At 40.0% G+C, this 26,722-nt stretch overlaps 3 protein-coding genes across 4 annotated transcripts in view; 2 read left to right on the top strand and 1 right to left on the bottom strand.

Annotated features, from left to right (window-relative positions):
- Positions 1-9,138: 9,138 nt before the first annotated feature.
- On the top strand, positions 9,139-12,100 carry PYURF (PIGY upstream reading frame). The gene is made up of 2 exons (XM_032400798.1): positions 9,139-9,447; positions 11,095-12,100. Exons 1-2 carry the CDS (start codon positions 9,245-9,247, stop codon positions 11,234-11,236), a joined length of 345 nt encoding a protein of 114 aa, XP_032256689.1. The 5' UTR covers positions 9,139-9,244; the 3' UTR covers positions 11,237-12,100.
- On the top strand, positions 9,149-12,100 carry PIGY (phosphatidylinositol glycan anchor biosynthesis class Y). Its single transcript, XM_032400799.1, has 2 exons — positions 9,149-9,447; positions 11,095-12,100. The coding sequence occupies exon 2, from the start codon at positions 11,333-11,335 to the stop codon at positions 11,546-11,548; it is 216 nt and encodes a 71-aa protein (XP_032256690.1). The 5' UTR covers positions 9,149-9,447; positions 11,095-11,332; the 3' UTR covers positions 11,549-12,100.
- A 5,940-nt stretch (positions 12,101-18,040) lies between these two features.
- Positions 18,041-26,722, bottom strand: part of HERC5 (HECT and RLD domain containing E3 ubiquitin protein ligase 5) — a 42,703-nt gene continuing 34,021 nt past the window's right edge. The window contains exons 17-23 of one of the 2 annotated variants that reach the window (XM_032400793.1): positions 26,520-26,663; positions 25,548-25,714; positions 21,864-21,930; positions 20,888-20,958; positions 20,212-20,395; positions 20,036-20,138; positions 18,041-18,978 (exon numbers count right to left, since the gene is read on the bottom strand). In XM_032400793.1, coding sequence (XP_032256684.1) covers positions 18,773-18,978; positions 20,036-20,138; positions 20,212-20,395; positions 20,888-20,958; positions 21,864-21,930; positions 25,548-25,714; positions 26,520-26,663 — 942 coding nt within the window. In that variant the 3' untranslated portion in view covers positions 18,041-18,772. Of the gene's footprint in view, positions 18,979-19,004; positions 19,488-20,035; positions 20,139-20,211; positions 20,396-20,887; positions 20,959-21,863; positions 21,931-25,547; positions 25,715-26,519; positions 26,664-26,722 lie in introns of those variants that run through there. The other variant, XM_032400794.1, reaches the window with a different exon arrangement.

Raw genomic sequence — 26,722 nt, 5'->3', positions numbered from 1 at the left:
CATCAAGTGAAAAAAAAACTATGAAATGAGAGAAAATACTTGCAAACTATACATCTGATAAGGGGTTAATATCCAAAATATAAAAGGAACTTAACTCAAAAGCAAGAAAACAAATAACCCAATTTTAAATGGGCAAAGGACTTGGATAGACAGTACTCAAAAGAAGGCATACAAATGGCCAAAAGGTATATGATGCTCAACATCACTAATTATCAGGAAAATGCAAATCAAAACCAGGAGATACAACCTCACATACGTTGAAATGGGTATTACGGCTAAAAGATAATAAGCATTGGTGAGGATGTGCAAAAAAGGGAACCCTCATATACCTTTAGTGGGAATGTAAATTGGTACAACCATTTTGGAAAACAGTACGGAAGTTCCTCAAAAAAATAAAACTAGAACTACCATAGGATCCAGAAATCGCACTTCTAGGTATGTATCCAAAGGAAATGAAACCAGTATCTCAAAGAGATATCAGCATTCCCATGTTCATTGTAGGATAATTCACAATAGCCAAGATATGGAATCAATCTAAGTGTTCATCAACAGGTGAATGAATAAAGAGAATATGAGATATATACAAATATATATATAAATATATATATATAAAATGAAATATTATTTGGCCTTTAGAAAATAAGGAAATCCTGTCATTTGTGACATGAATGAACCTGGAGGACATTATGCTAAGTGAAATAAGCTAGACACAGAAAACCAAATACCCATGATCTCACTTATATGTGAAATCTAAAACCATCTAACTCGTGGAAACAGAAAGTAGAGTGGTGGTTGCCAGGCCTGGGGGGTGGGGGAAATGGAGAGATGTTGGTCAAAGGGTACAAAGTTTCAGTTATGAAAGATGAATAAGTTTGTAGATCTAATATATAGCCTGGTGACTATAGTTAATAATACTGTATTGTATACTTGAAATTTGGTAAGAGAGGGGCTCCTCAGGGGCTCAGTTGGTTAAGCGTCTGCCTTCGGCTCAGGTCATGATCCCTGGGTCCTGGGATCGAGTCCAGCATCAGGCTCCTTTCTCAGCGGGGAGTCTGCTTCTGCCTCTCCCCCTGTTGCCCCCCTGCTTGTGCTCTCTCTCTCTGTCAAATAAATAAATTCTTTAAAAACAAAATTTGGTAAGAGAGTACATCTTAAATATTTTCACTATATACACACACAAAATGTGAGGTGATGGATACTTTAATTAGCTTGATAGCAGTAATTATTTCACAATGTATATGTGTATCAAGACATCACATTATATACCTTAAATATATGCAATTTTTATTTGTAAAAATCATACCCCAATATAGCAAAAAAAATAACAATTAGGGATTTAAAAGAACTCCGTGATTCCTTTACAATGACATAGATGCATTTGAAAGAATAGTTTGAAACATCCTATTTATTGTGCTAGATATATAACTCCAGAAAGCAAGTAAACATGCATCAAATCACCTGTACAATTTCAGCATAGTTCTCTTTTTAAGAATATGTGGGTGAATAAACAGACCAGAACTCAGGATTCATCAACACCAACATAAGCCTGTTCTTTTGATTATAAGGTATGACTAATAACATAGGTTATTATCTTCCTGTCAGAGGGTTTTGGAAGAGCCAAATGCATAGACATCATAGAAACAAGAGTTCTGCTGCTATTCCTATTCAAGTGTAATCCCCCAGGAGCTGCTGAATGCAAAACTTCCATTTACTTAAGGCTTTAAAATTCAGTTCAACTGAATACAGAGCCACACCTTGTTTTTGTAAATAATTTTGAGGCTAAACCCTCCAAAATATCAGAAGATTTCCATTTTAAACAGTCTTCTAATTTTGTTTTTAAAGATTTTACTTATTTTTATTTTTCAGAGGTAGGGAGAGAGAGAGCAAGTGAGCAGGGGAAGGGGCAGAGGGAGAGAGAGAGTGTCCAGCAGACTCTGCACTGAAGGCAGAGCCCGAGACAGGGCTCGATCCCAAGATCACCACCTGAGCCAAAATGGAGAGTCGGTCACTCAGCCAACTGAGCCACCCAAGTGCCCCCAGTTTTCTAATTTTTTTTTTTAAAGATTGTATTTATTTATTGACAGAGAGAGACACAGGGAGAGAGGGAACACAAGCAGGGGGAGTGGGAGAGGGAGAAGCAGGCTTGCCGCCGAGCAGAGAGCCCGATGCGGGGCTCGATCCCAGAACCCTGGGATCATGACCTGAGCTGAAGGCAGTCGCTTAACGACTGAGCCACCCAGGTGCCCCCCCAGTTTTCTAATTTTTATATGTAATCTCTAGGAAGGTCAAATAACAGAGCTAAACAATTTCCCATTAGATCACTTAGGAAACTTGCTCTGTTTTGTTTAGCCTTAAATAGAACCTCATCTCCATAAGATACTTACATAATTCCCATATAATACTTAATTACATAGTGAAAAACAGTAATTCACAGCAGAGACATCTTGCAGGCACCACCTTAGTAAAATGTGCAGAATTAGCATCAGGAGTAATGCTTCTTAGTATGAAGAACTGAAAAAGGACACAGCATCAATCTCTGCTATTCCTGGCAAAAATGCATAACCTCAATCTAATCATGAGGAAATATCATACAATCCAAATCACGGAATGGACTTGCTGAGAAGTAACTGGCCTGTATGCTTCAATATGTCAAGATCATGAAAAACAAAAACAAAAACAAAACTATTTTTTTTAACTATTTCATATTAAAAGAGACAAATAAGACACAGGAACTAAATACAATGTTTGATCGTGGATTGGATCCTGCACCAGAAATATTTTTTCCTTTTGCTATAGAAGTACATTAATGGGACAACTGGTAAAATTTTAATCTGTAGATCTTATAATAACATTGTATCAATATTAACTTTCTGATTTAGATCTCTGTACCATGGTAATACAAGAAAATGCTTTCTGTTTTGTTTTGAAGTGGTTAAGCCTCATGTCTGCCAAGCTGCTCTCAACAGCTTTTTAAAAACTAGCTATAGAGCTGTTAACTTAGGAAATCTCAATGAGAGTATATAAGAATTCTTTGTTTTATCTTTGTAACTTTTATGTAAATTTTAAAAATACATAACCTCAAGCAAAAAACTTTAGAAGACAGATCTAATATAGTACTCCTTCTAGTACCTCCACCCTAACTTATTTTTTTCAAGATTTTATTTATTTATTTGAGAGAGAGAGAATGAGTGGGGGAGGGACAGAGGGAGCAGCAGACTCCCCGCTGAGCAGGAAGCCCAATGCAGGCTCGATCCTGGGACTCCAGGATCATGACCTGAGCCAAAATGCTAAACTGACTGAGCCACCCAGGTGCCTCTCCACCCTAACTTATGTTGCTCAAAATTATAACCGGACTGGAAAAGAGTTTATGTTAAAATTTCTCTAATTGAAGAAGAAAAGTTTGTTGAGCTATTCTTTTCACTGGTATGTTCCTGGCATGTTGTATAACTGCATAATAACTTTTTTCTGCTGATGAGAGGAACAACTAAATATTTGGTACTGACCTATTGTATTCATTTTATAGGCATTTTTTAAAAATCTACCATGGGGGTGCTTGGTGGCTCAGTTGGTTAAGCGTCTGCCTTCGGCTCAGGTCATGATCCCAGAATCCTGGGATCGAGCCCCATGTTGGGCTCCCTGCTCAGCCGGGAGTCTGGTTCTCCTTCTCCCTCTGCTGCTACTCCTGCTTGTGCTCTCTCCTCTCTCTCTCAAGTAAATAAATAAAATCTTTAAAAAACCCTGCTATGTGCCAGTCACTGTGCTAGATGCAGGGATAAAGAAATAAAACAGATGGTATGTGACATAAAGGATCTTACAGATTAGTAGGGGAGACAGACATATAAATGGATAATTGCAGTGAAGTAGTATAGGTGTCTTGGATGCGTGTGTGTGTGTGTGTGTGTGTGTGTGTGTGTGTATGCGGTGTACCATTGTACATGACGGATGAATTGGCTAATACCCAGGGTACAGGGAAAAGGAGGGAGTTAGAAAAATCTTAAGAGAGGTATTGTTAAAACTGCGTCTTAAAGATGAGTAAGTGCTTTAGATGGACAAATGGAGAAAAGGATATTTGGGGAAGATGTCATGGCATGAGCAAAGGACATGGAGCTATAGAACAGCCTAGAGTATTAGTGGGACAGCAAATAATTCAGAATGGCTAAAGACAAGATGGGAAGTGGCCACAGTGAGGGAAGATGCTGGAGAGGCAGAGGTTAGTTTTTTGAGGGCCTTATAAGCCACTGTGCCAAGAACCTTCGCATAGAAGTGGGGTTGGGAGTTCTTGGCCATTTGTCTATGTCTATGAATATCTAACTTGTTAAACTATCATATACAAAGCAAGATACATCGAAGTAGGTCGCTCCATTCCCACAAGATGTTTTGTGTTAATTATAACAAGGGAATGAAACAGAATGTAATGTTCTACCACTTTTATATCTTACATTATGACATGAGAAATATTTGCATTTTTTCTACTTTATAATATCGCTGTATGAGATTGGAAGGAGACTTGACTTTCAATGTGCCAAATGAGAAAGGTCAAGCTGTAAATGAATGTTATCACTGTCAATTATCTTGCAGTCACTCCAGGGAGAGAAACAGTGGCTCAACTAGGACCACAATGCTTGACCATGGGTGCACCTCTTTTTTGTTTGCCTCTCATAAATTAGGGTTACAAGGGGTCAAAAATCTGTACTCCCATCTTTGAAAGAGTTCAGCAGCAAAGGAGAGAAACTCTGCAATCAGAAGGTTAAAGAATGCGTGGAGGAAATAGATGTTGGTTACTTAAGATTATCTTGAGTAAAAATAAAAGATCCTCGGTGAAAAAATATTTCTGATTTATATCTGTCTCAGCATCCTGAACTTTGATTTACTCTGGTATAATAAACACATATAAAGAGAATGAAAAGACAAGCCACAGACTGGGAAAAATATTTCAAAAGACATATCTGATAAAGGACAGTTATTCAAAATGTTCAAAGAACTCTTAAAGCTCAACAGTAAGAAAATGAACAATCCAATTTTAAAAATGTGCAAAAGATTTGAATAGACACTTCACCAAAGATAATATGCAGATAGCAAATAAACATATGAAAAGATGCTCAACTTCATATACCATTAGGGACTTGCAAGTTAAAATAAGGAGGTAATTACAGCACACCTACTAGAATGGTGAAAATCCAAAAGGCAGACAACACCAAATGTTGGCAAGGATGTAGAACAACAGGAATTATCCATTGCTGCTGGAAACACAAAATGGTATAGTCACTTTGGAAGACAGTTTGGCAGTTTCTTACAAAACTAAATACACTCTTACCATACGATCTGCATCCACATTCAAATGAGTTAAAAACCTATGTCCACATAAAAACCTGCATATGAATGTTTACAGTAGCTTTTTCCATAGTTGCCAAAACTTGGAAGCAACCAAGATGTCATTCAATAGGTAAATAGATAAACTACGGTGTATCCAGAAAATAAAATATTATTCAACAGTAAAAAGAAACGAGCTATCAAATCATAAAAAGACACAGAGAAACCTTAAATGCATATTCCTAAGTTAAAGAAACCAATCTGAAAAGGCTACTACATACTGTATGATTCCAAGTATATGACATTCAGGAAAAGGCAAAACTATGGCAATGGTAAAAATTTCTGTGGTTTCCAAGGGTTAGGGGAGAGGAAGGGACGAGCAAGTAAAGCACAGGGGATTTCTAGAGCAGTGAAACTATTCTGTATGATACCATAATGGTGGATACATGTCATTACACATTTGTCCCATCCCAACGGGATGGTAAATTGTGGGACTTCTCAGCCTCCATAACCATAGGAGCTGATTCCTCATAATAAATACATACATATATATATATATGATTAATTCTGTTTCTCTGGAGAACCCCAGCTAATTCAGACAGTACCTGCCACGTAGTGGACCTTCGATAAATTAATAAATAAATGATCAATATTAAGAATTATGTTTGGGGGGGCACCTGGGTGGCTCAGTCATTAAGTGTCTGCCTTCGGCTCAGGTCATGATCCCAGGGTCGTGGGATCGAGCCCCGCATTGGGCTCCCTGCTCGGCGGAGAGCCTACTTCTCCCTCTCCCACTCCCCCTGCTTGTGTTCCCTCTCTCACTGTGTCTCTCTGTGTCAAATAAATAAAATCTTAAAAAAAAAAAAAAAAAAGAATTATGTTTTGGGGCACCTGAGTGGCTCAGTTGGTTAAGTGTCTGCCTTCTGTTCGGGTCATATCTCAGGGTTCTGGGATCCAGCAGGGAGTCTGCTTCTCCCTCTCCCTCTGCCGCGACCCCCTGCTTGTGCTTTCTCTCTCAAATAAATAAGTAAAATCTTTTTTAAAAATTATGTTTTTTAAAATATTTGCTATTTTAATAGACGAAAAATGGAAACTTCTTTGATGTTTGAAACTTGCATTACTTTACTATTGATATTTTGTGTTTATTAATCAACTGCATTTTCTCCTTTATGAATTTCATATTTTTTGTCCATTTACCTATTAGACCTTTTATTTCAGTGAACTCATTATAATTGTAATTTATTAATAAAATTTTTGTGATTTTTTTTTTTCCTAAAATAAATGTCATCAAATAAAGGCAACCACTGGCAAAATAAAAGCAAATCTTTGTAATCACAGAAAGAAAAGTACAAGCAGGAATAAATATTAATTCAAATACTGGACGATGCCATCTAGTGGAAAATTGATTTTAACTTCCTTCTCTGAATCAAAGATTCCCAAATTTCAATGCCCCAAATTTGGTATTTATGGGACTTCATTAAAATATATATTCTAGTCTCTAATCTGCCCGGAGATTTCTAACTCAACGTGTATGATAACCCAAGAGTTGTGTGTCAGTATTATCCACATTGGAAACCATAAAAATTCCATGTCGATTAAAATTAAGGTGCCCAGTGGTACACTGTGCGTTCACTTTTTAACCAGAATTTTCACCAACTTCACCACAATAAGTCATTTTGCAGCTGTTAGCATTTTTCAATCTGCAATCTGTGCCAGCCCCTGTGCTAACTGCTTCACCTGTATTATTTTATTTAATTCTCTCAACAAATCTAGTAAGGTAGGTACTATTAATATACTATCTTACAGATGACAAGATTGGGGCAGAGAATTTAAGTAACTTCCCCAAGGTCACATAGCTATATAGTACCTGAGCCCGAAGCCCCATCACATTATTATGACGTGCACAGGGCTCTGCGATGGGAAAGATGATAGTCATGCCAATAGCAAAAAAGGACTAATGACTTTACAATTCTATATTGTCATCTACATTCAGCTTAGTATACCACATGCAGAAATGAGTTATATTCCTTAATTACTAACGGCTACTTAAGGACATTTTATAACTTAATATTTACATGGTTTGGACTAATAGATCACACACTCAGATGTTCCTAACTATTGGTTGTTGATTTTTGGTTTTATAAATATGAGGACGTTTTTAATGCTTTGCTGTTACTCTCCATTTCCCCCAAATACTAACATAAATGAAAGTAAACTGACCTGCTTTGAACCTTCTAGGTGGCAGCAAACTGGAACTAATTTATTTATAACTGGTTAGAAAACCCAGGTGATAGGGATCAGTCAGCCAGGCTAGCCAAACTAAAGGCTAATGAAACTGGTCTCAAGCATAGTTGTCTGCCTCTATCCCACAAGGGCTAAGACCCTAAGCCTGCCCCGCCTGGCCTGGGTCCACGCAGTGCTGGCAAAAGTCAAGCTCTGCTTCCCCATACCTCGCGGAAACATAGTTAAAATATACCTTTCTTATAATCCACTCTTTCTGTAGGGCCCAAAGTATCAACTAACTACAACTGAAAAATTAATTCCTGCTACTGCCTTGTAGGAAATAACGCGAAAGTAAACATAGGAACTTTACAATAGTCCCTCTTGAGGCTACCTCCCTAAAACTGCCTGATGCTGAAGTCTTCTGAGCATTAGTGAACAAAAAGCATCAAATAATGTAGCATATTTTTTAAAATAGAGTAAACTATAAAAATTTCTCAATCTATTTTCACATGGCTGAGTGGAAGAGAAATCTGCAAATATAATCTTGTATCTGTATCTTTGTGTCCCTCACTCCCACCCTTATCTCCCAAGTGTAAGATGATAAAGTCCAGTGAAACAAAAAAGGTTCAAGTCCATGTTCAGCAAAACAAAGGGAAAAAATTGATGACTAACAAAGAATCTTCTAGCATACCGTACAGAGAAAATAAAAATAACAATAGAGAACATTAATTGAGCATTAATTTGTCCCAAGCACTTTTCTAAATGTTCTTTGCATGCATGATCCCATTTTATTCCCCACAAGGAGGAGATTTCAGGAGGTTAAGTGCCATTATCTTACTATACAGGTAAAGAAACTGAGTAGTTAAGTCATTTGCTGGAGTCACACAGCTAGACAACCCTGCACCAGAAACCAAGCTGCCAGGCCCCAGAGCCCAAATCTATCACACTGTAACAAAGATCACTTCCTCAGAGCGCCAGAGGCAAACTTGAGGCGAAAAATCCATTAAATGGATTTCCCATTCAACTAATGGACATCTGCCTGATTACACAGTTACTTAGAGACCTTGCTGTCTGCAAGGTCCTTTATAAACTGGTTGTGCTTTATTATGCAGCTGAATTCACAGTAAGTCCCACAGTGTAAGAATCTGGACGTCGTGGAGCTTAAGAGGCCTGTCGTATCCTTTTCAGGTTCTGAAGTTTTAATTTAATAAGAAAGGGGGGAAAAAGACAAACAAGGTTACAGGAGCTATGGTAAAGATTTACACAAGACAAATCAATGCTTTTAACATACCCAATGTGACAATGTGGTTGAAACCTCCTTTTGGAGATAACCACGTAGGTGCAAGTTTAACACTGTGACTTTGAGGTCCGGCCACTGGCTTCCTGGCACCCCTGCATAAGCCCTGGTGGAAACTCAAAATACCCCAATTTAAGCACTGGTTTTGTTTGTAATTTGTAAATACGGTGGCACAGTCGCTAGAGTCCTCTGGCGGCAGGCCGCGCCCGTAACTACCGAGCGGTGCCGCGGGAAAAGCAGTCGGGTCAGGAGCGCCCTCGGAACCAAAGCGCTAGCTCCTGCCGGCCCGGGGACGGCGTTTCCGCAGCACCGGGGGCGGGGTCTGGCCGGCTGTGGGGCTGGCTGCCCGGGGATCGGCTGAAGCGGCCCGGGCTGGCCGAGGTCGCCTGCGGTGCGGTTGCGGCCTGCTGGACCATGCTGAGCGGAGCGTGCGGCTGGCTCGCCTCAGCGCTGCGGGGTCCACGCGTGCCGCCGTTCGCGGTCGCCCGGAGGTGCCTTCACGCGTCGGGGTCACAGCGGTCCGCGGACAAGAGCCAGAGGCCCAGGGACCCGCCCCGCGCCTTCGACCCGGCGCTGCTCGAGTTCCTGGTGTGCCCGCTCTCCAAGAAGCCGCTCAGGTGCGATTCACCGGCTGCGACTTTGCGTTCGCCCCCTCCCGTGGCGGGGCGGCGGGGCGGGTGGACCGCGCGGCCGCTTACAGCCGCTGGGGAGCCCTTCAGGTCAATCCGGGTATTTTCCGCTGCCATTTTCTGGCTCCGGGCCCGTCCAGCTACTACGCACCTCCGACTGCTGCGAGAAGGGCGGGAGGAGCCCGGAGGGGAGCCGAGCCCCGGGCGTCCCAAATCAAGCCGCCCACCCGCAGGGATGGGTCGGGGCGTTTCCAGGTTCGCCATTGGCTGCGCAATCGTATCGCCAGGGAACTTTTTTTTTTTGAATGCCGATTCCCGGGCACCACCCCAGGCAGACCCAGTCAGCCGGTCTGGGGGCCGGACTAGAGCAAGGTGTTTTCTTAAAAGGACCCTCAGTGGTGCTAATGTACCGTCGGGTTTATGAACTGTTGGGAGTCGGGACTGGTCCAAGGCATTCAGATTTTTAAGCCAAGATGACGAAAAATAACTATTCTTGTGAAAATGTACAGCTGATGCCTGACGATCTTAAACGTTTACGCTGTGTGTGCTGCCCCTTTTGGCTCTTAGTTCTGGACTAGCTGGGTTTTGTAAAGGCTTCCTTGAGCCAAGAGTCGGGAAAAACAGCTCTGGGAGGGGAAGATAAAACAAGAGGAAATCAGAGAGGGAGACAAACCATAAGGGACTCTTAATCATAGGAAACAAACAGGGTTGCTGGAGGGGACGTGAGTGGGGGGATGGGGTAACCGGGTGATGGGCTTAGTTAACGAGGGCACGTGATGTAATGAGCACTGGGTGTTATATGCAACTGATACATCACTGAACTCTACCTCTGAAACTAGTAATACATTATGTTAATTAATTGAATTTAGATTTTTTTTAAAAAGGCTCTACAGCTCCAGGCTACGGAAACTGAATGTTGACAACGCTAGTATTGCAGATTGAATATACTAAACACCAAAATGTTATCAGTGGTTATTTTTGGGTGGTACATTGCTAGTCATTTTTTATTTTCAATATTTTTGCATTTCTCTTAACTAGATTATTTTCCGTAACGAATACACTATTTTCTTACACCTTGAAATGACCATTTGATCTACCTTTTAGTTAATTGTGTAACTAGCTCACTACAGACCTGTTTTCTAAAGTTTCTTCATTTCTGCTATCTCATCTTCCTCATACTTTTATTTTGTCTATCTTGATTTTTCAGTGGTTTCCTCCTAATGGTTCAGTTGTGTTGCTCTATTAGGGGAAGTTGAATTTTTCTCTAGTGGCTGTTTCAGTAATAAATTAACTGGGATGGTCTTGAGGTCACCCAGAGTAACGAAGGAATATTTGGATGAAAAGGGGAGATTTTTTTTCTGACTGGATTTTAAAAATTCATATTAAGGTATAGCTTGAGAATAAAGTGAAAAAGAAAATATGAGAGAAACTGACTAAAATGGGAATTAGAGATTCATTTTCTAAAAGAAATGTTTCAATTGGGTAATACTGCTTTTAGAATTAGAAGTTTAATTCTGCTTTTTTTGGAATTAACACTCTGTCAAGAATTGGATAAATGGGGGTGTTTATTGAACACCAAGCTCTTCCAAGCATTTTGTTTTCACAATTCATTTTGTTTTCCTTTTCTCCCGTCAGATATGAAGCATCGACAAATGAACTGATTAATGAAGAGTTGGGAATAGCCTATCCAATTATTGATGGGATCCCTAATATGATACCGCAGGCAGCTAGGATGACACATCAAAATAAGAAGCAAGAAGAAATGGAGCGGGACTAGATCATAATTAAAAACAGCAACACACACAACTAAACTTTGTTAATACCACTTACCTTTTTAAAAGTCAGAGTGGCAGGAAATAGGTGGGGGAGAAGAATGTTTTTGTCTCTTCCTACGTTGACTGTCCTTATTCCGTTGGTCTCTTTAGCCGGACTGTTCTACTCCGCCTCCGTGGAAGAAAACTTCCCACAGGGCTGCACTAACACAACCAGCCTGTGCTTTTATAGTCTGCTCCTGCCCATTACCATACCAGTTTATGTGTTCTTCCACCTTTGGACTTGGATGGGTATTAAACTCTTCAGGCATAATTAATACAACCAGAGCCAAGAGGATATATATGTCGTGTCTATCTCTGAAAGCTCAACTACATGGAAATACTGGAAACCCACTTAAATTGTAGGAAAGGTGCTTTGCCTTGCTTCTCTCAGAGGTTTAGGACTATGGGAGGCTTAAGCTGCAGAAGTTTCTTTTGTATTTTTTGTTCTGCCCTTGTTTTTTGAAAATTCTAATTTATAACTACTGTATCAGAAGAAACACTTAAGCACAGTTTCTTGTTGGAATTAACAGTCCCAGCCATCACCTGATGACTTTCTTACCCCATTCATCTAAAAATTAATAATTAAAATTTTTATGTTTATTTTAAAGTATTTGGCAGAGTTACATGTTAAGGATGACTAAAATAATTCATTCCAAAGGAGTTATGTTGGAGTAGTTGTAGAGAAATGTATTTGAGCTAGTGTGCTATAAAAAGTACAATAAAAGGGAAATTTCATGTACTTGCAAACATTGAGTTTGTAAAATTATCTTCGTTTGTCATCAAATGCTTACATTAGTAATAATAAAACAAGATGACACTTTCCCATTAAAAAAAAAGTGTTTTTTTGTTTGGTTACAAAAGTGTGGTTCCAAAAGAGGGGAAATGTAAAAATATTCTGAACTTTAAACTGTAAGCAGTGTTTAGATAGGCACTTAATACCCCACATAGAATACTACCCCAGGAAAATATGTATCTTTGGGGATAGAGGTAGGGTTGGAAGACTTGTAAAAAGCTTTTGTGTCCTGTTGAGCTTAGAGCTATGTTTTGAATCACATTTCAGTTTATTTTCCTGACTTAGGAGACCTGTTTAGCGCTGCATTGGTTCAGTGTATTCTTTTTTTTTTTTTTTTTTTTTTTAGGGTTCAGTGTATTCTGTAGTACAAATCATGTTTTTAAAATCACTCTGTGGGGGCGCCTGGGTGGCTCAGTCGTTAAATGTCTGCCTTCGGCTCAGGTCATGATCCTGGGGTCCTGGGATCGAGCCCCGCATCAGGTTCCCTGCTCCATGGGAAGCCTGCTTCTCCCTCTCCCACTCCCCCTGCTTGTGTTCCCTCTCTCGCTATGTCTCTCTCTCTCAAATAAAATCTTTAAAAAAATAAATAAAATCACTCTGTGGTACTCAACACCAAAAAAACAGGACCTGAACATTGTTCCAAGGAAGACCTACAGGTAGCCAACAGACACATGATAAGATGCTCAACATCACTTAAGGGAATGAAAAGCAAAACCACAACGAGATACCACTTTACACCTTTCAGAATGGCTAAAATAGACAAGTGTTGGTAAGGATGTATAGAAAAAGGAACCCTTGTGCGCTGTTGGTGGGAATGTAGATTGGTGCAGCCACTGTGGGACAGTATAGAGGTTCCTCAAAACATTAAAAATAGAAATACTATATGATCCAGTAATTCCAGTGCTGGGTATTCACCCAAAGAAAACAAACACTAATTTTAAAAAATAAATGCACTCCTATGCTTATTGCAGCGTTATTTACAATACCAAGATACGGAAGCAATCTAAATTGAATGGATGAATAGATGAAGATGTGGCATATATATAAGGCTGGAGGGAAGAGGGCTTGGGAGACAAGTTGATCAAAGTAAAGCCATTTTGGTTTTAGGCTGACCCTTACCCCAAAAGTCAGCAGGTGATAAAAAGAGTCACAAGATCCAAATCCTAGATCACAAGACCCCACTCTCAATGGCAGTAGAAGCCACATAGGCTGGACATTCTTAAAACTGTTCCCTGTGGGTAATCCCACAATCCTAAAACAATGGAAAAACTAATTGCCTAATGTGAATGAGAAGCCCGAAGTTAAAGTGTAAGCCCCTCCCTATGGTTAGCTAATTTAAAAAAAAATTATAGGGGTGCCTGGGTGGCTCGGTTGAGTGGCCGACTCTTTGATTTTAGCTCAGGTCATGATCTCAGGGTCCTGGTATCGAGCCCTGCCTTGGGCTTCTCACTCAGTGGGGAGTCTGCTCGAGGATTCTTTCTCTCCCTCTCCCTCTGCCCCTCCCCCTGCTCTCTTTCTCAAATAAATCCTAAAATAATTTATAAAACCCTTAGAGGCAAAGGAGGATCCTCTTCCTCTCCTGGAAAAGACTGCTACTTTGTCTATGAAGTTGTTCCTTTCTTGTATACTTAATCTTTGTCCCTTTCTCCAGATGGCTTGCTCTTGAATTCTTCCTTGCACAAAGCCAAAAACCCTCTTGGTGAGGGGCCTGAGGCCCTCTTTCTTGGGGCCTTAGCCTGTCCGGCATCACATATACAAAGGAATATTACTCATATGTAAAAAAGAATGAGATCTTGCCATTTGTGACATGGGTGGACCTTGAGGGTATTAATGTGAAATATGTCAAATACCATATGATTTCACTTACATGTGGAATCTAAAAACCAAAAGCAGAAATAGATGCAAATACAGAGAACAAACCAGAGGGGAGGGGTAGGGGGAATGGGCAAAAAGGTGAAGGGGAGTGGGAGGTATAGGCTTCCAGTTACAGAGTAAGTCACGGGAATAAAAGGTACAGCACAGGGAATATAGTCAATGGTATCATAATAGCATTATATAGTGACAGATGGTAGCTACATTTGTGGTGAGCTTAGCACAATGTAAAATGTTGTCCATCACTGTGTACACCTGAAACCAACGTAACATTGTGTGCCAACTATACTCAAATAAAAAAAATCACCACATGGCAATATACAAATAACCTGGAAGATTACAGAAGTTCCTATCATTTCCTGAAAGGGAGTTACTGCTCCTTTTTCTTTAAAAAAAGATTTATTTATTTTAGAGAGAGAGAGAGGGTGAGCAGGGGGAGGGGCAAAGGGAGAGAATCTCAAGCAGACTACCTGCTGAGTACGGAGTCGGATGCAGGGATGGGGCTCCATCTCACCACCCCGAGATCGTGACCCGAGCCAAAACCAAGAGTGGGACGCTTAACCAACTGAGCCACCCAGGCAGCCCCTAAAGATGTTAGTTTTTTAAGTAATCTATACACACAACATGGGCCTCAAACTCACAACCCTGAGATCAGGAGTCATGCTCCACCAACTGAGCCAGCCAGGTGCCTCTTGTTCTTTTTAATTTACCCTCAGTCTCAATGTGGTCAATGTAAATGAAACGATTTTGCTGATAAAACAAGCACTATACTCTAAAAAGTCAATTTCAACTTTTGCAAGCTAAGCATTTTATCGCTTTTGAGGAAACTGTTAAGTATACCCTGGGGGAGTTCAGCATTAACACCATCCTTTCACTAATAGAATTTGACAATCACTTATATAGTGCAAACGGTACTAGCTCCAGTTCTAAGCATATTACATGTAATATTTTATAACCTAAGAGGTCAGGTGGGCAATATTGGCACCATTTTACAGATGGGGAAACTGAAGCACAGAGATTGAAGCGATTTTACCCAGGGCAACAGCAATAACCGAACCGAAGCCGAAACTGTCAGCCACCGTGGCTTCAGTCGGCCTTCTTAACCACTATACAGTGCCTCTTTAAGAAAACTCATCCTTTCTATTTATAAGAAAAGCAGAATTAGGAATCAAAATGCCTGGATTCAAATTCCTGCTCAAGCCTGATGCCTTTCTTCTTGTTTCCTAAAGCACCATATATTTTATCTCTATTTTAGCACTTGAACTTGTACTGTAATTGCCTGTTTTCTGTCTCCTGTCTAGACAGTAAACTGTTCAACATTTTTAATTTGATGCTTAGCACGATCAGGCACGTACTTCCTGAAAGACTGAAAGCATGGTTCTGACAAGCTTTATAACTAGGCAAGTTACTTGTCTCTGAGCTTCATCTCTAGGGTTAGAAATCCTTCCCCTGCTTCTTTCACAAAATTATGAGGACAAGCTAAACTTGACACGTGAAAGCCCTTTGTCAAACAACACTAACTGGTGAACAAAACGACCATTCAATGTCTCTGGAAATTATCCCAAGGGCATACAGCCAAATGAGGAAACATACACGGAAATCTAAAACTCAGTAAGTGCTGCACATTGAAGTCTGTGGCATTTGAACCACCACCCACATCTTTCTTCCTCCTCTCAGCTGAGAGCGATCCACTCGGGGAGGGTGCCACCAAGACCGGGAACTCTCTTCCCTCAACGCCTACTTAAGGGTTATGGCATCTTCCCAGGAGGTGCAGGCCACCAGCAGAGTAAAGGTAATTATGTAACTATAAAAGACAGTGTAAATGCGTATTTCCGCTCTACTTAACTGATCTGCAGAGCAATTTGTAGAAAACTGTGTATAGACTGTATTTTGGGGTCTCTATCATATTTGCCACTAGTAGCACAAAGGAAGTAGATGGGAGCAAAGCTGAACTGGGAGTAAAGAAATGACACCAGATGGTAACTTGAATTCAGAGGAACAAATGAAAAGAACCTGAAAAGGTAAACAACGTTAATATAACTAATACTACAAATACATCCTTGTTCTCTTCTCTGTTCCTAGAAGAGGCATTAAATTATATAAAGTAATAATTATAACCAAGTATTGTTGAGTTTGTAACATGTAGACATAATATGCATGACAATAGCACAAAAAGGAACAGAACTACCTGGATGTAATGTTTCTGTATTTCACTAGCACTTTTTTTTTTTTTTAAAGATTTGAGAGAGAGTGAGAGAGAGCATGTGCACACATGTACAAGCAGAGGAAGGGGCAGAGTGAGAGAGAATTCCTCAAGATTGAGAGAAATCCTCAAGCAGACTCCCCACTGAGCTCGGAAGCCCAACGTGGGGCTCAATCCCAGGACCCTGAGATCATGATCTGAGCCAAAATTAAGAGTCGGATGCTTAACTGACCGAGCCATCCACTAGCCCCCCTCACTAGCACTCTTAAGAACAGATCTGCTAAGTCAATTATATTTCAATTAAAAAATACAGTAGCAAAAAAGTAAGAGGCTCCTTAAAGCCTCTTAACAAGATTATCTTCCTTAGTGTCATCTGCATCACTGACAAGGATCGCCTCTACCCATCTTGTGAATAAGAGCCTTCCCTCAGCTTTCAAAGTGAGAGTTTCTCACTCTGAGGGACAAAAAAAGACCTGCCATGACCTCTCTCCCTCTTTTCTTCCAATCCTGCAGAGTGGGCTAAGGAAGCCTCTCTGAACTTGACTCCGGATCTGTAAGATGAAAATGATGATACCCACTTCCAGACTTGGTGGTTGTTTTAAGGGAGGTAGAAAACATGAAATCACCTAGCACCCTCAAGTAAGATTCTCACTACTGAGCATGGTTGTGGGAAGAAAGGTCTGTCTCCTTTTCCAAGTTTTTTCCCTTACTGAAATGCTCGATTTGGAGGGGACGATCTTCTGCATTGGCCACTAGGTGGCACTTGTGGCTAACTCGTATGAGGAACCACTACAACTAAGCCCTTGGAAGGAACCAGAATGAGGACTGTACCCAGAAAGATTGCATTTGTGAAATGAATTTCCTCAGCAGCTAGGAAGCCATATTCCACAAACATTAGCATGGCACCTACTAGGCAGCCATAGTAGATTAAGTGAGTCCTGAGAAACAAGAGGAAGAACCCAGAGTTGGAGGCAGAATTGAAACGAGAGGTGAGGAAGAGTGGGGGGATAGGGGTGGGATGAGAAGGTTCGAACCCAAGCAGAAGAAAATGCATGAATAAAAACATAGGAGAGACTGTGGCCTGTTCAGGAAATTGAGACAGTTACAGATGAGTAGAGTGAAGTACACTATGTATGCAGGGCACTGGTGGGAGAGCAGGCTGGGACTGCTCAGGGGGCATGCCTGGAAGGATTTGGGAGGTCTTTTAACAATGTTAATGAAATATGACTTTACTGCCTGATTTTTTTTGATTTGTGCAGCTCTATCACACTGTGGCTCTTCTTCCAAGAAAAAAAGCACATGTAAAGGTTTTGTAGGTTTGGGACCTATCAGTGGCAAGTGCTCATATTTGCACTTACACAGTAGCCACCAATCACATGTAGATACTTGAAATTTGAGTAGTGTGACTGAGAACTGAATTTTTTTTTAATTCTGTTAATCACCATGAGAACTGAATTTTAAATTTATTTTTAAGATTTTGAGAGACAGACAGGAGCACGCCTGGGGGGAGGGGCAGAAGGAGAAGCAGACTCCATGCTGAGTGGGGTGCCCAACTCGGGGTTCCATCCCAGGACCCCGAGATTATGACCTGAGCCGGTCAGACGCTTAACCCACTGAGCAACCCAGCCACCCCTATTTAACTTTAACTAAATCACCACATATTGGGCAGCACAGCTCCAGACTTGTTTTTCCACTGCCAATTAAATTTTTCTCTCTTCAAAGACCAAACCTTATCTATAGCGGAAGTCTACCTTATTGAACAGTGCAGATACGGGGGGTGGGGGGTGGTTTCCAGCCTCACAGAAAGTTCTGCGGGGCGCTGTTGATCTAGATATAAGAACTAGAATTGTCAGGACCTGATTTATTGAATGTGTGGAGTAAAGAGGAGGAAGGGAAGAGGACTGGAGGCTTATGCCTGGAAATCCTGGTGGTACCACTCTAAGCTGTGGAATACAGGAAAAACGATCATTTTCTTCTTAGACATGCTGAGATTAAGGAGCCAAGGCACATGCAGGGAGGCACAGACTAGACAGAGAAATGGCTGGGGCTGGAATCTACCAGTTCCTGTTGGTCAGAGAGAGATCTGGGCAGGATCACACCAAGACAGAGCCAGAGCTATGGAACTGATGGAATGCGTGCAGAGTGAGAACAGAGGACCACACTAGCACTGGAGGTCAAGGGAGTATAAGAAACACAAGCAAAGGAAATGGGAAAGAAGCCAAGAAAAAGAAAGCCACAGTCTACCAGACAACAGTCTTGAGGAGAAAGCAGTCGACGGTTTCAAATGCCACATAGATGATTTAAGACAGAAATGGGCGGTTTCCATTGACATTTTCAACAAGAAAGTCACTTATAACTTTTCCTAGAGCAGTAGGAGAAGCACCACTTCAGCCAAGACATTTATCAGAGAAAAACAAAATTCGGTCTTCTTTAATGCACTGTGTTTTGGGGTCACCTTGTTTTAACAGCCCAATCTAGATCGTTATCAAAACATCTCACACGCAAAAAACACCATTCTGAAAGAGCAGGTAAACACAATTAAGAGTCACCAGGACTTTTACATTAATTTTTAAGTTCTTAATTTTATTTCTGAAAATATTTCCGAAAAGGGGTAAAGAACGTGAGGCCAGGTCAGCCAAATCCTCTGCTGTTGTTGATGGCTACTTGAAGTGCTTCTTCTACCCTTTCCATTGTAGAATATTTGGGAAGGTAGAGAACACTGATACATGTCTGTGCTCTTATGGGATCTTTTTCATTCACATTTTCAGGACAGCAAAATGTTATTTTCATGTTCTTTAAACCTTTTACTTGAATTCTGTCAGTTCCTGTAAGAAACACTAAAAAGAAGAATAAAATTGAGTGATCTGCTTCCCAGAGACCAAGACTTACAGAGGGAAAAAAAAATGTGTTTATTCAAAAACCTTTACTGAGGGCCCACGTGCAGAGTCCCACATTAGACTGCATTGAGGACACATTTCCCTCAAGCTACTTACAGTATGGTTGGAAATACTATATTCTTGTGCAGAAAAAGACAAATAGCAAGGGAAAAAACAGAAGGGTGTGAGACAGGCAGATAAGGCGCCACGGAATTAAGTGCTTCCTGAGTGAAAATGCTGTGTGTGGTTCACAGCAGGGAGAGAGAATCAAGGCTGGGATGACCGGGGAGACTTCCGAGAGCTCAGAATTAAGCTGGACCTTTAAGAAGAGGAAGGTTTGGAGCGGCAACAAGGAGGTGGGTGAGGATTCGAGGCAGGACAAGGAGCTTCAGAGAAAGCCTGGAGGTGGGAGGGCACAAGGTGAGCTCAGGAATGCAGAGATGATGGAACTGTTTGGCTGAAATGATTTCCTGTAAAGCAAAGATTGGAAAGTCAGTCTGGGCTTCTGGAGAAGTCTGAGTATCTTCCAACATATGTGTTATCCACAACAAAGAACAAGAAGGTAAGTGTTTCTCAAAAATAAGTATGGAAATTTTGCAAGAAAATGAGAAAGTCATTAAGCAAAATTGCAGGCAAACAACCGAGTAAGCATGAAATTGAGATCAAAATGTGGAAGAGGAGGTGTAAAGGGTTGGAGACAATGACATTGTAAAATATGGCTAATCCCACAGTGCCTGAACAACTAACTGAGTCACAAATACAGAAAGCAGGTTAACTATCTCAGTTGGATGGAGAACTGAGGGGACATGTGAAAGCAACAGGCAGGGCTGAAATCACAGGAAAGAAGACCTATGTTAACATTTATTTTCTATGTCCGCACAGCCTGGCACAGAGAACATCCAAACGGACTTGGAGTGGCTCTTACACTAGATCTGTGGCAAATGGTGCCTATAACAAGGTTTTCTTATCCCATAAAAAAGACCTAAGATTATAGATCTACTCCTGATAGAATACCTACCAAGGAACTTTTTCTTTTCCTCCAAAGTCAATTTGTGTAAGGCCTTCCAAAACATCACTATGGTGGGATGTGAATTATCATATCCTTCTTCATAATGTGCATTCTAGAGAAAAAAAAAAGTATTCAGAAAATAGAAAAGAAATTCAAATTCAAACTTCTAGGCCTTTACGATATACCTTCTCAAATGTCTCCCAGTCATAATCAGTATTTCCAATAATCACATCCTTTAGTTCTTCTGGATGGAAAAATTCAATAATATCCTTGTCACACACTCTGTAAAATCCTCTTTGGAATTCTTCATAAAGTGCCTTCACAGAGATGTTGAAGATGTAATTGACACACTTTGAAATATAGTCTCTCCTTTAAGGAAACAAAAAATGATTTCAGCTTACTGCAGTACCCTGAAGGAAACTTGGCAGGGGGGGCGGGGAAGGTGGGCAGAAGGCCAAAAATAAAATGAGAACTAGAACACCTAACAATTCAGGACTTCCCGTGTGCATATGGCTATTTTTCATATATTACCTAATTTAATCTTCCATACAGGTAAGTAAAGAAGCAGAAAAATCTTAAAGGTGTGGTATGAAAAGAAAAAGTAAAACAGGGTAAGGGAATAAAGAGGGAAGTTGGTGGTATAAACCTAGACCGGAGGATAAGGGAAAAAGCCTGTCTGCGAAAGCTATTTCCTTCCCTACCAGAATATAAGCTCTAGGAGACATACACATACACACAATATACACTAACTCTCTGCCTTATTAAAAAATGATTAATTGGTAAGAACTGTAAGACATTTTTAGAGCCCAGTGAAATAAACAGTGTATAAACAAAACAAATAGTTCACTTCTCTGCACCTACTTGTTAGTCTGGTCAACAATGATGCAACTTCCATTAGGAATTAAGTCTGTATCATTTTTGTCCCAATGCACCTGTAACCACAAATAAACTCAGATAGTATCTCCAAAATAATCCCAAATAATCTATTATTAACAAAAACACTTTGAAGCATAGCTTTTTTTCTCAAGATTTTATAAAGTAAACATTTTAGTCATAAAAACAAGGAACGTGCATATAAAAAATTACCATCTTATGAAAAATGAAAAATCAATTTTTGTAAAACTTGAATTATTTATCATACTGAAAAAAAAAATTGGCAAATTGTCACATTTCAGTAGTCACTTTATAGAGTAAAGACCTAGTATAGTAGATTTGCAAAATGCTCACAAATTCTTCCCAGCCTGGTATTCAAGCCCCTTCGCAGTATGACTTTACAATAGCTACTGGACCCTACCCCCCCGCCCCCCATCAAGAGGAGGAATCCAGTTCTTCAGCCCTTGAATCTGGCTGTGGCCATGTGAGGCACTCTGGCCAATGGGATCTGCCAGAAGTAAAAGCTTAAAAAGAAGCTTGTATGCTGAGGCTTGCCATCTCTTCCCACTCTTTGTAATCCTGAGACCATTCTATAAAGACACCTCAACTAGCTTATTGGAGCATAAGAGATCCCTGGAACAGAAAAGCTGTTCCAGCCCACATTCTATAAACCAGCCAACAACTGCGTATATGAGTGAGGCCAGTATAAACCATCCAGCCCAGCCAAGTTGACCCAGTCCAGAAACTCAATTCATTGTGTTTGTTTTAAGCCACTAAATTTAGGTGTTGTTTGTTACATAGTAAAATCTAACTGATATGCCCAGCTCATAAAAAATGAGGAAAAAAACCCTTTGCACTAATTCAGAAGTTTGTCCTTTTATTAAAGAGTGACATGTCTAGATAAATATGTAAAGGATTAATCAGATTAAAACTGATCTGTAATCTGGTTCTTATCATTACTCACATTAAAATAGATACAAAATACTTCTCCAAAGTCATCGCCTTCATCATCCAGAAGAGTTTGCAAACTCCTAAAGAACAAATAATTTTATTTTTTAAAAGTCGATAATAATGATCACTAGATATATCACCTAAAATATATCACCTAAGGGGCGCCTGGGTGGCTCAGATGGTTAAGTGTCTGTCTTCGGCTCAGGTCATGATCCCAGCGTCCTGGGATTGAGCACCACATCGGGCTCCTGGCTCAGTAGGAAGCCTGATTCTCCCTCCTCTCCCTCTGTATCTCTGTGTCTCAAATGAGTAAATAAAATCTTTAAAAAAATAAAATAAACCATCTAAAATCAAATGCATGACTATTCTGAAGGTGGGAGGTCAGATCATTAGTTAACAATGCCCATTTCTCTGTGTACTGATAGCCAGACCTCAACTACAAGCATGAAGTTTATGAATATTTGCAATTCTGCAAGCTCTCTTCCCTTCATCCTACCTTCCTTTACCCAGTGATTATAGGTTTCTACAGAAAATGACTGATAACGTATTTAACTGATACTGAAATTCATTCAAATTGGTGTTACCTTTATTTAAGCTTTGGAACTGTACCTACAGAACAAATAATCTCCTTTTAAATATCAGGTATCACTTAGGAAATCTGAGGAATGAGAAGGTCAAAGGACCTTCTCTGTATCTACTGTCCCAATATCATCAAGCTTAAGACAGATGTGAAATTCAACTACCTTAATTGCTTCAAAGCATCTGTGAGAATATAGATTATATTAGCACGGACAGCAGCCAGTCTTCTTACATCTCCATCCTCTGTTGTCCTATGGTACTTCATTTATATTTTTAAAGTCCTATGTCTCATTCATTGTATTTGCTCATTCTCTCATGTATTCATTCAACAAACATCTATCAAGCACCCAATGTGGCAGGCATTCAGGGATGTAAAGTTGAGACATTACTGCCAATAAACCCTGAGACCCGTAGGTAAGATACGCTGATGGAAGCCTCACCTACATTACAGTGAGCTATGTGCAGACACTCTCTAAGTGTACAAGTACAGCCTTGGCTAACTCTTTCTGAAGGGATGTGTTACTGGGGAAGCTCTGGAAGAAGGTGGAATCCAAGCTGACTATTCCGTCCACTGGATTTTTTATTACAGAACTGTGATAAACAGACCATATTGTATTCATTGTAGGTTTTGGGTGGGTGGGCGGTGAGGAGAGGGAGAGTGATGAGAACTCAGCTGACAAAACTGGATTCATGATAATACTTGGTTCATGATACTCTTGTCATTATTTGTCCATGTATGGCTTATGTGCTTATTTATGGGTGTTTTTATGAGGAAAACTTAGGAACCTGCCTCTCCAAACATTGCTTATATCTTATGCCCACCTGTATGGATACCTCCCCTATCCCATTTTTCTACCACTCCCAAAATATGTCACAAATACCAGTTTGAGGGGTGTTGTTTCCCTTTTGTTAAGGTATCTCATGAAGAACAGATAAATTCTTTAATCTTATTGCAGTTAGACTTATCAGTCTTTCCTTTAATGTTGGTACTTTTTATGTCTTGCTTAAGATTGCAAAGGTTAGACAGATATTTGTCCATATTTTCAACATTTTTGCTTTAAGACCTTCATCCACATGAAGCTGATTTTTGTATATGGCATAAGCTATCAGCATTCATTTTTTTCCCATACGCATGAACTGACAGTCCTCCTGTTCCCATTAATCCAGTACGCTACCACCAACAAGGTCCATAGGTGCCTGGATCAGTGTTGGAACTCTCACTTTTCTTCCATTGAAAACCTGCACCCATACTGTACTGTCCTCAATATAGCTTTCTAAAAATTCTGAAGACCTAAAAACATGAGGAACACTGATACAGATACAACAATCTTTACATTTACTAAGTTGATGTGTATTAAGTCTTCCGAGGCATAAGCATTATTTAGGTCATTTTCATTGTTTTAGTAAAAAACAATAAATTTATCTCCTCCTCTCCAAATCTTGTGCTTTTGATTTTTTCCTTATCTTATTAGTAAAATTAGCAATAATGATTAATAGTTGGAAGCTGAAACCAGACTGTGTTCAATTCATGGTTCTGTCACTATGGGGTCTGAGACAAGTTACCCAAACTGTCTGTTTCCTCACCTGTGAAGAAATGGGGATAATAATAGGATCAGGGTGCCTGGGTGGCTCAGTCCGTTAAGCATCCGACTCTTGATTTCAGCTCAGGTCATGATCTCAGGGTCATGAGATCGAGCCCTGCAGGAGCCTGTTTGAGATTCTCCCTCTCCCTCTGCTGCCCACCCCCCACTGGCCTGCTCAAGCTCTCAAAAAAAAAAAATCATACTACTGTTCTCATTCTTTTAAAAATCTACATAGGATTTCATTGCATAAATATACCAAAAATAAATAATTCCCTTATTAAAGAACATTTAAGTATTCCACACATTATGCACTACATAATATAATATACATTAGTATGGAAAAATCCTTGCATGGTTGTGTTATTTCTGAAACTAAATGTCTAGAGGCAGAACTGCTAGGCCAAAGGGGCAAATACATTTTTGATTCAGGTAAATACTATGACACTGTTCTCTGAAAAGGAATCACCAATTCATATGTCCACTACCAATCCCTGCAATTAGAGCAAACCTCTTCCCAAACTCTGGTGAACACTATATAGCATCAGTATTTCCAACCACTGTCAATTTGAAGCACAGATTAGCCTCTGCATTCCATGAGGACTGGGCAGGTGAAGCCATTCTGTTACTTCTTTTGTGGGTTTCCTTCCTGTATACTTTGTCAATTTTTCTTATGGATGTGTAGGAACACCTTACACAGCAGGAATATCACCCCTTTCTATTACCAATATTTTTTGTGAGGTGGTGGCTTTGGCTTTTTAACTTAGAAGTGAGTTTTCACTGTAAAGGTGAGGATATGAAACGAGATTTAAAATAAACATCACTTGCAGATTTCACACCAGGGTATAACTTGTGCTCTCCCCATGACTGTTTCTACACAAATAAAGTTCAAAGATTAATGCCAGCATTAAGGACCAATCATAAGGAAAATCAACTTTTCTTACTCAACTTCTCTTATTATTCAACAATTCTTCCCAAAATTATACTTGACTTAAAGTACCTAGAATGTTGCTGTTGAACATGAAAATACTGTTAGGGGGGATGTGTTTAATTATTTACAGGCATACCTCGGAGTTACTGCAGGTTTGGTTCCAGGCACTGCAATAAAGCAATTATCCCAGAAGAGGCAAGTCAAAAGAATTACTTGGTTTCCCAGTGCATATAAAAAAGTTATGTTCACACCATACTATAGTAAGTGTGCAACAGCATTATGTCTAAAAAAATGTGCACACCGATAATTTAAAAATACTTTAATGCTCACCATCCTCTGAGCTCGCAGCAAGTTGTAATCACTGATCACAGATCGCCATAACAAATAGAACAGTAATGGAAAAATCTGGAATACTGTGAGAATTACCAAAATGTGACACAGGGACACAAAGTGTGTTGGAAAGATGGCCTGCCTGACACAGGGTTGCCACCACCTTTGATTTGTAAAAAACACTATCATCTGTGAAGCACAAGTTAATGAAACAAGGTATACCTGTACCTAAATACATATTATGTAGAGTTCTGGAAAAAGAACTATGTTTACTTACTTTCCCAAAACAGGACTAAGTTCTTTCAAGTCTTCCAGTGATGGCGTCTGATTCAAAAGTTTCTTAAACAGGGCCAGTGGGAAAGGGATGTTGGCAACATTGAAATTGAATAGGGAAAGTCCACAGAGAACCCCAAAGAAGAAGTATCTCTTCTTCTCAAATTTAGGCTGAAGAGAGAAAAAAAACTTAATGTGTTTTAATTTTTACAAGTAAAATGGAATATTCATATTAGGTAAACCTTTTCTCCCTTTCACAAAGTCAAATCACAAATTAAAATCAAAAAGGTTGCAGGGCCACTGGGTGGCCCAGTCAGTTAAGCATCTGACTCTGGATTTGGCTCCGGTCATGATCTCAGGGTCGGGAGATGGAGCCCCGAGTCAGGCTCCACACTCAGCGGGGAGTCAACTTGAGATTCTCTGTCTCCCTCTGCCCCTCCCGCCACTGGCGCACACTCTCTCTCAAAATAAACAAAAATCTTTAAAAAAAAAAGCTTGCGGTAAGAATATTTAGGGTTTATGTACAGTCATTAGGTCAATTTAAATCTCTGCCACAGGGACACTAATAGAATCACATTAGGCTCAGCAAGTCCTCATAAACTGAAGTTTTCAATTTCTTTTCACAGCCTTTCAAATGAAATTTGAAAAAAAATTTTCAAATTCACGGGGAAAAATAGAACTTAACAAAAAATGGGTACCTGGGAAAGGAAGGATTCCTTTTTATCCATACATTCTTTAAATGGTCAAAAACATACATTGCTTAAATTTTCCTGTGTGGGCAGAAATGGGAACCCAGGGAAAAGGGACTCCATTTTAAAGAAAATAATCACCTTATTGAAACTGAAGGCTATTCCCATAATTATATGTATCAATAACTCCTCTCCTAAAATGAAACTGTCTAGACAACCTAATTTCCAATGGTATGTGACATGCCTTTTCTGTCATGGTAACCATAAGCAAAAAGGAGAGGACTCACCCTGACTGGAAACCACATGTAGGAAGCCTCCTCAGGATACATGAACATCCCGTATTCTGGCCGGGTCATCTCCTCAAACAGACAGTGGAAAAACTCTACCTTGACTCCTCCAGAGTCATGTCCAATTTCTCCACTAAATGAAACCTGAAGAAACAGAACAAATAATATATCACTTCCAGGGCTCTGTATTGCTATGTATTAAG

This window comes from Phoca vitulina, unplaced genomic scaffold (genome assembly GCF_004348235.1).
Source record: "Phoca vitulina isolate PV1807 unplaced genomic scaffold, GSC_HSeal_1.0 scaffold3, whole genome shotgun sequence".
NCBI classification, from domain to species: domain Eukaryota; kingdom Metazoa; phylum Chordata; class Mammalia; order Carnivora; family Phocidae; genus Phoca; species Phoca vitulina.
The sequence above is the reverse complement of the archived record's forward strand: the minus strand, read 5'-3'. Positions and strand labels throughout refer to the sequence as shown.

Coding starts and splice junctions, on each gene's coding strand:
- PYURF (XM_032400798.1), top strand. CDS start 9,245: ATGCTGAGCGGAGCGTGCGGCTGGCTCGCCTCAGCGCTGCGGGGTCCA. Junction 9,448..11,094: donor CTCTCCAAGAAGCCGCTCAG/GTGCGATTCACC, acceptor TTCTCCCGTCAG/ATATGAAGCATCGACAAATG.
- PIGY (XM_032400799.1), top strand. CDS start 11,333: ATGTTTTTGTCTCTTCCTACGTTGACTGTCCTTATTCCGTTGGTCTCT.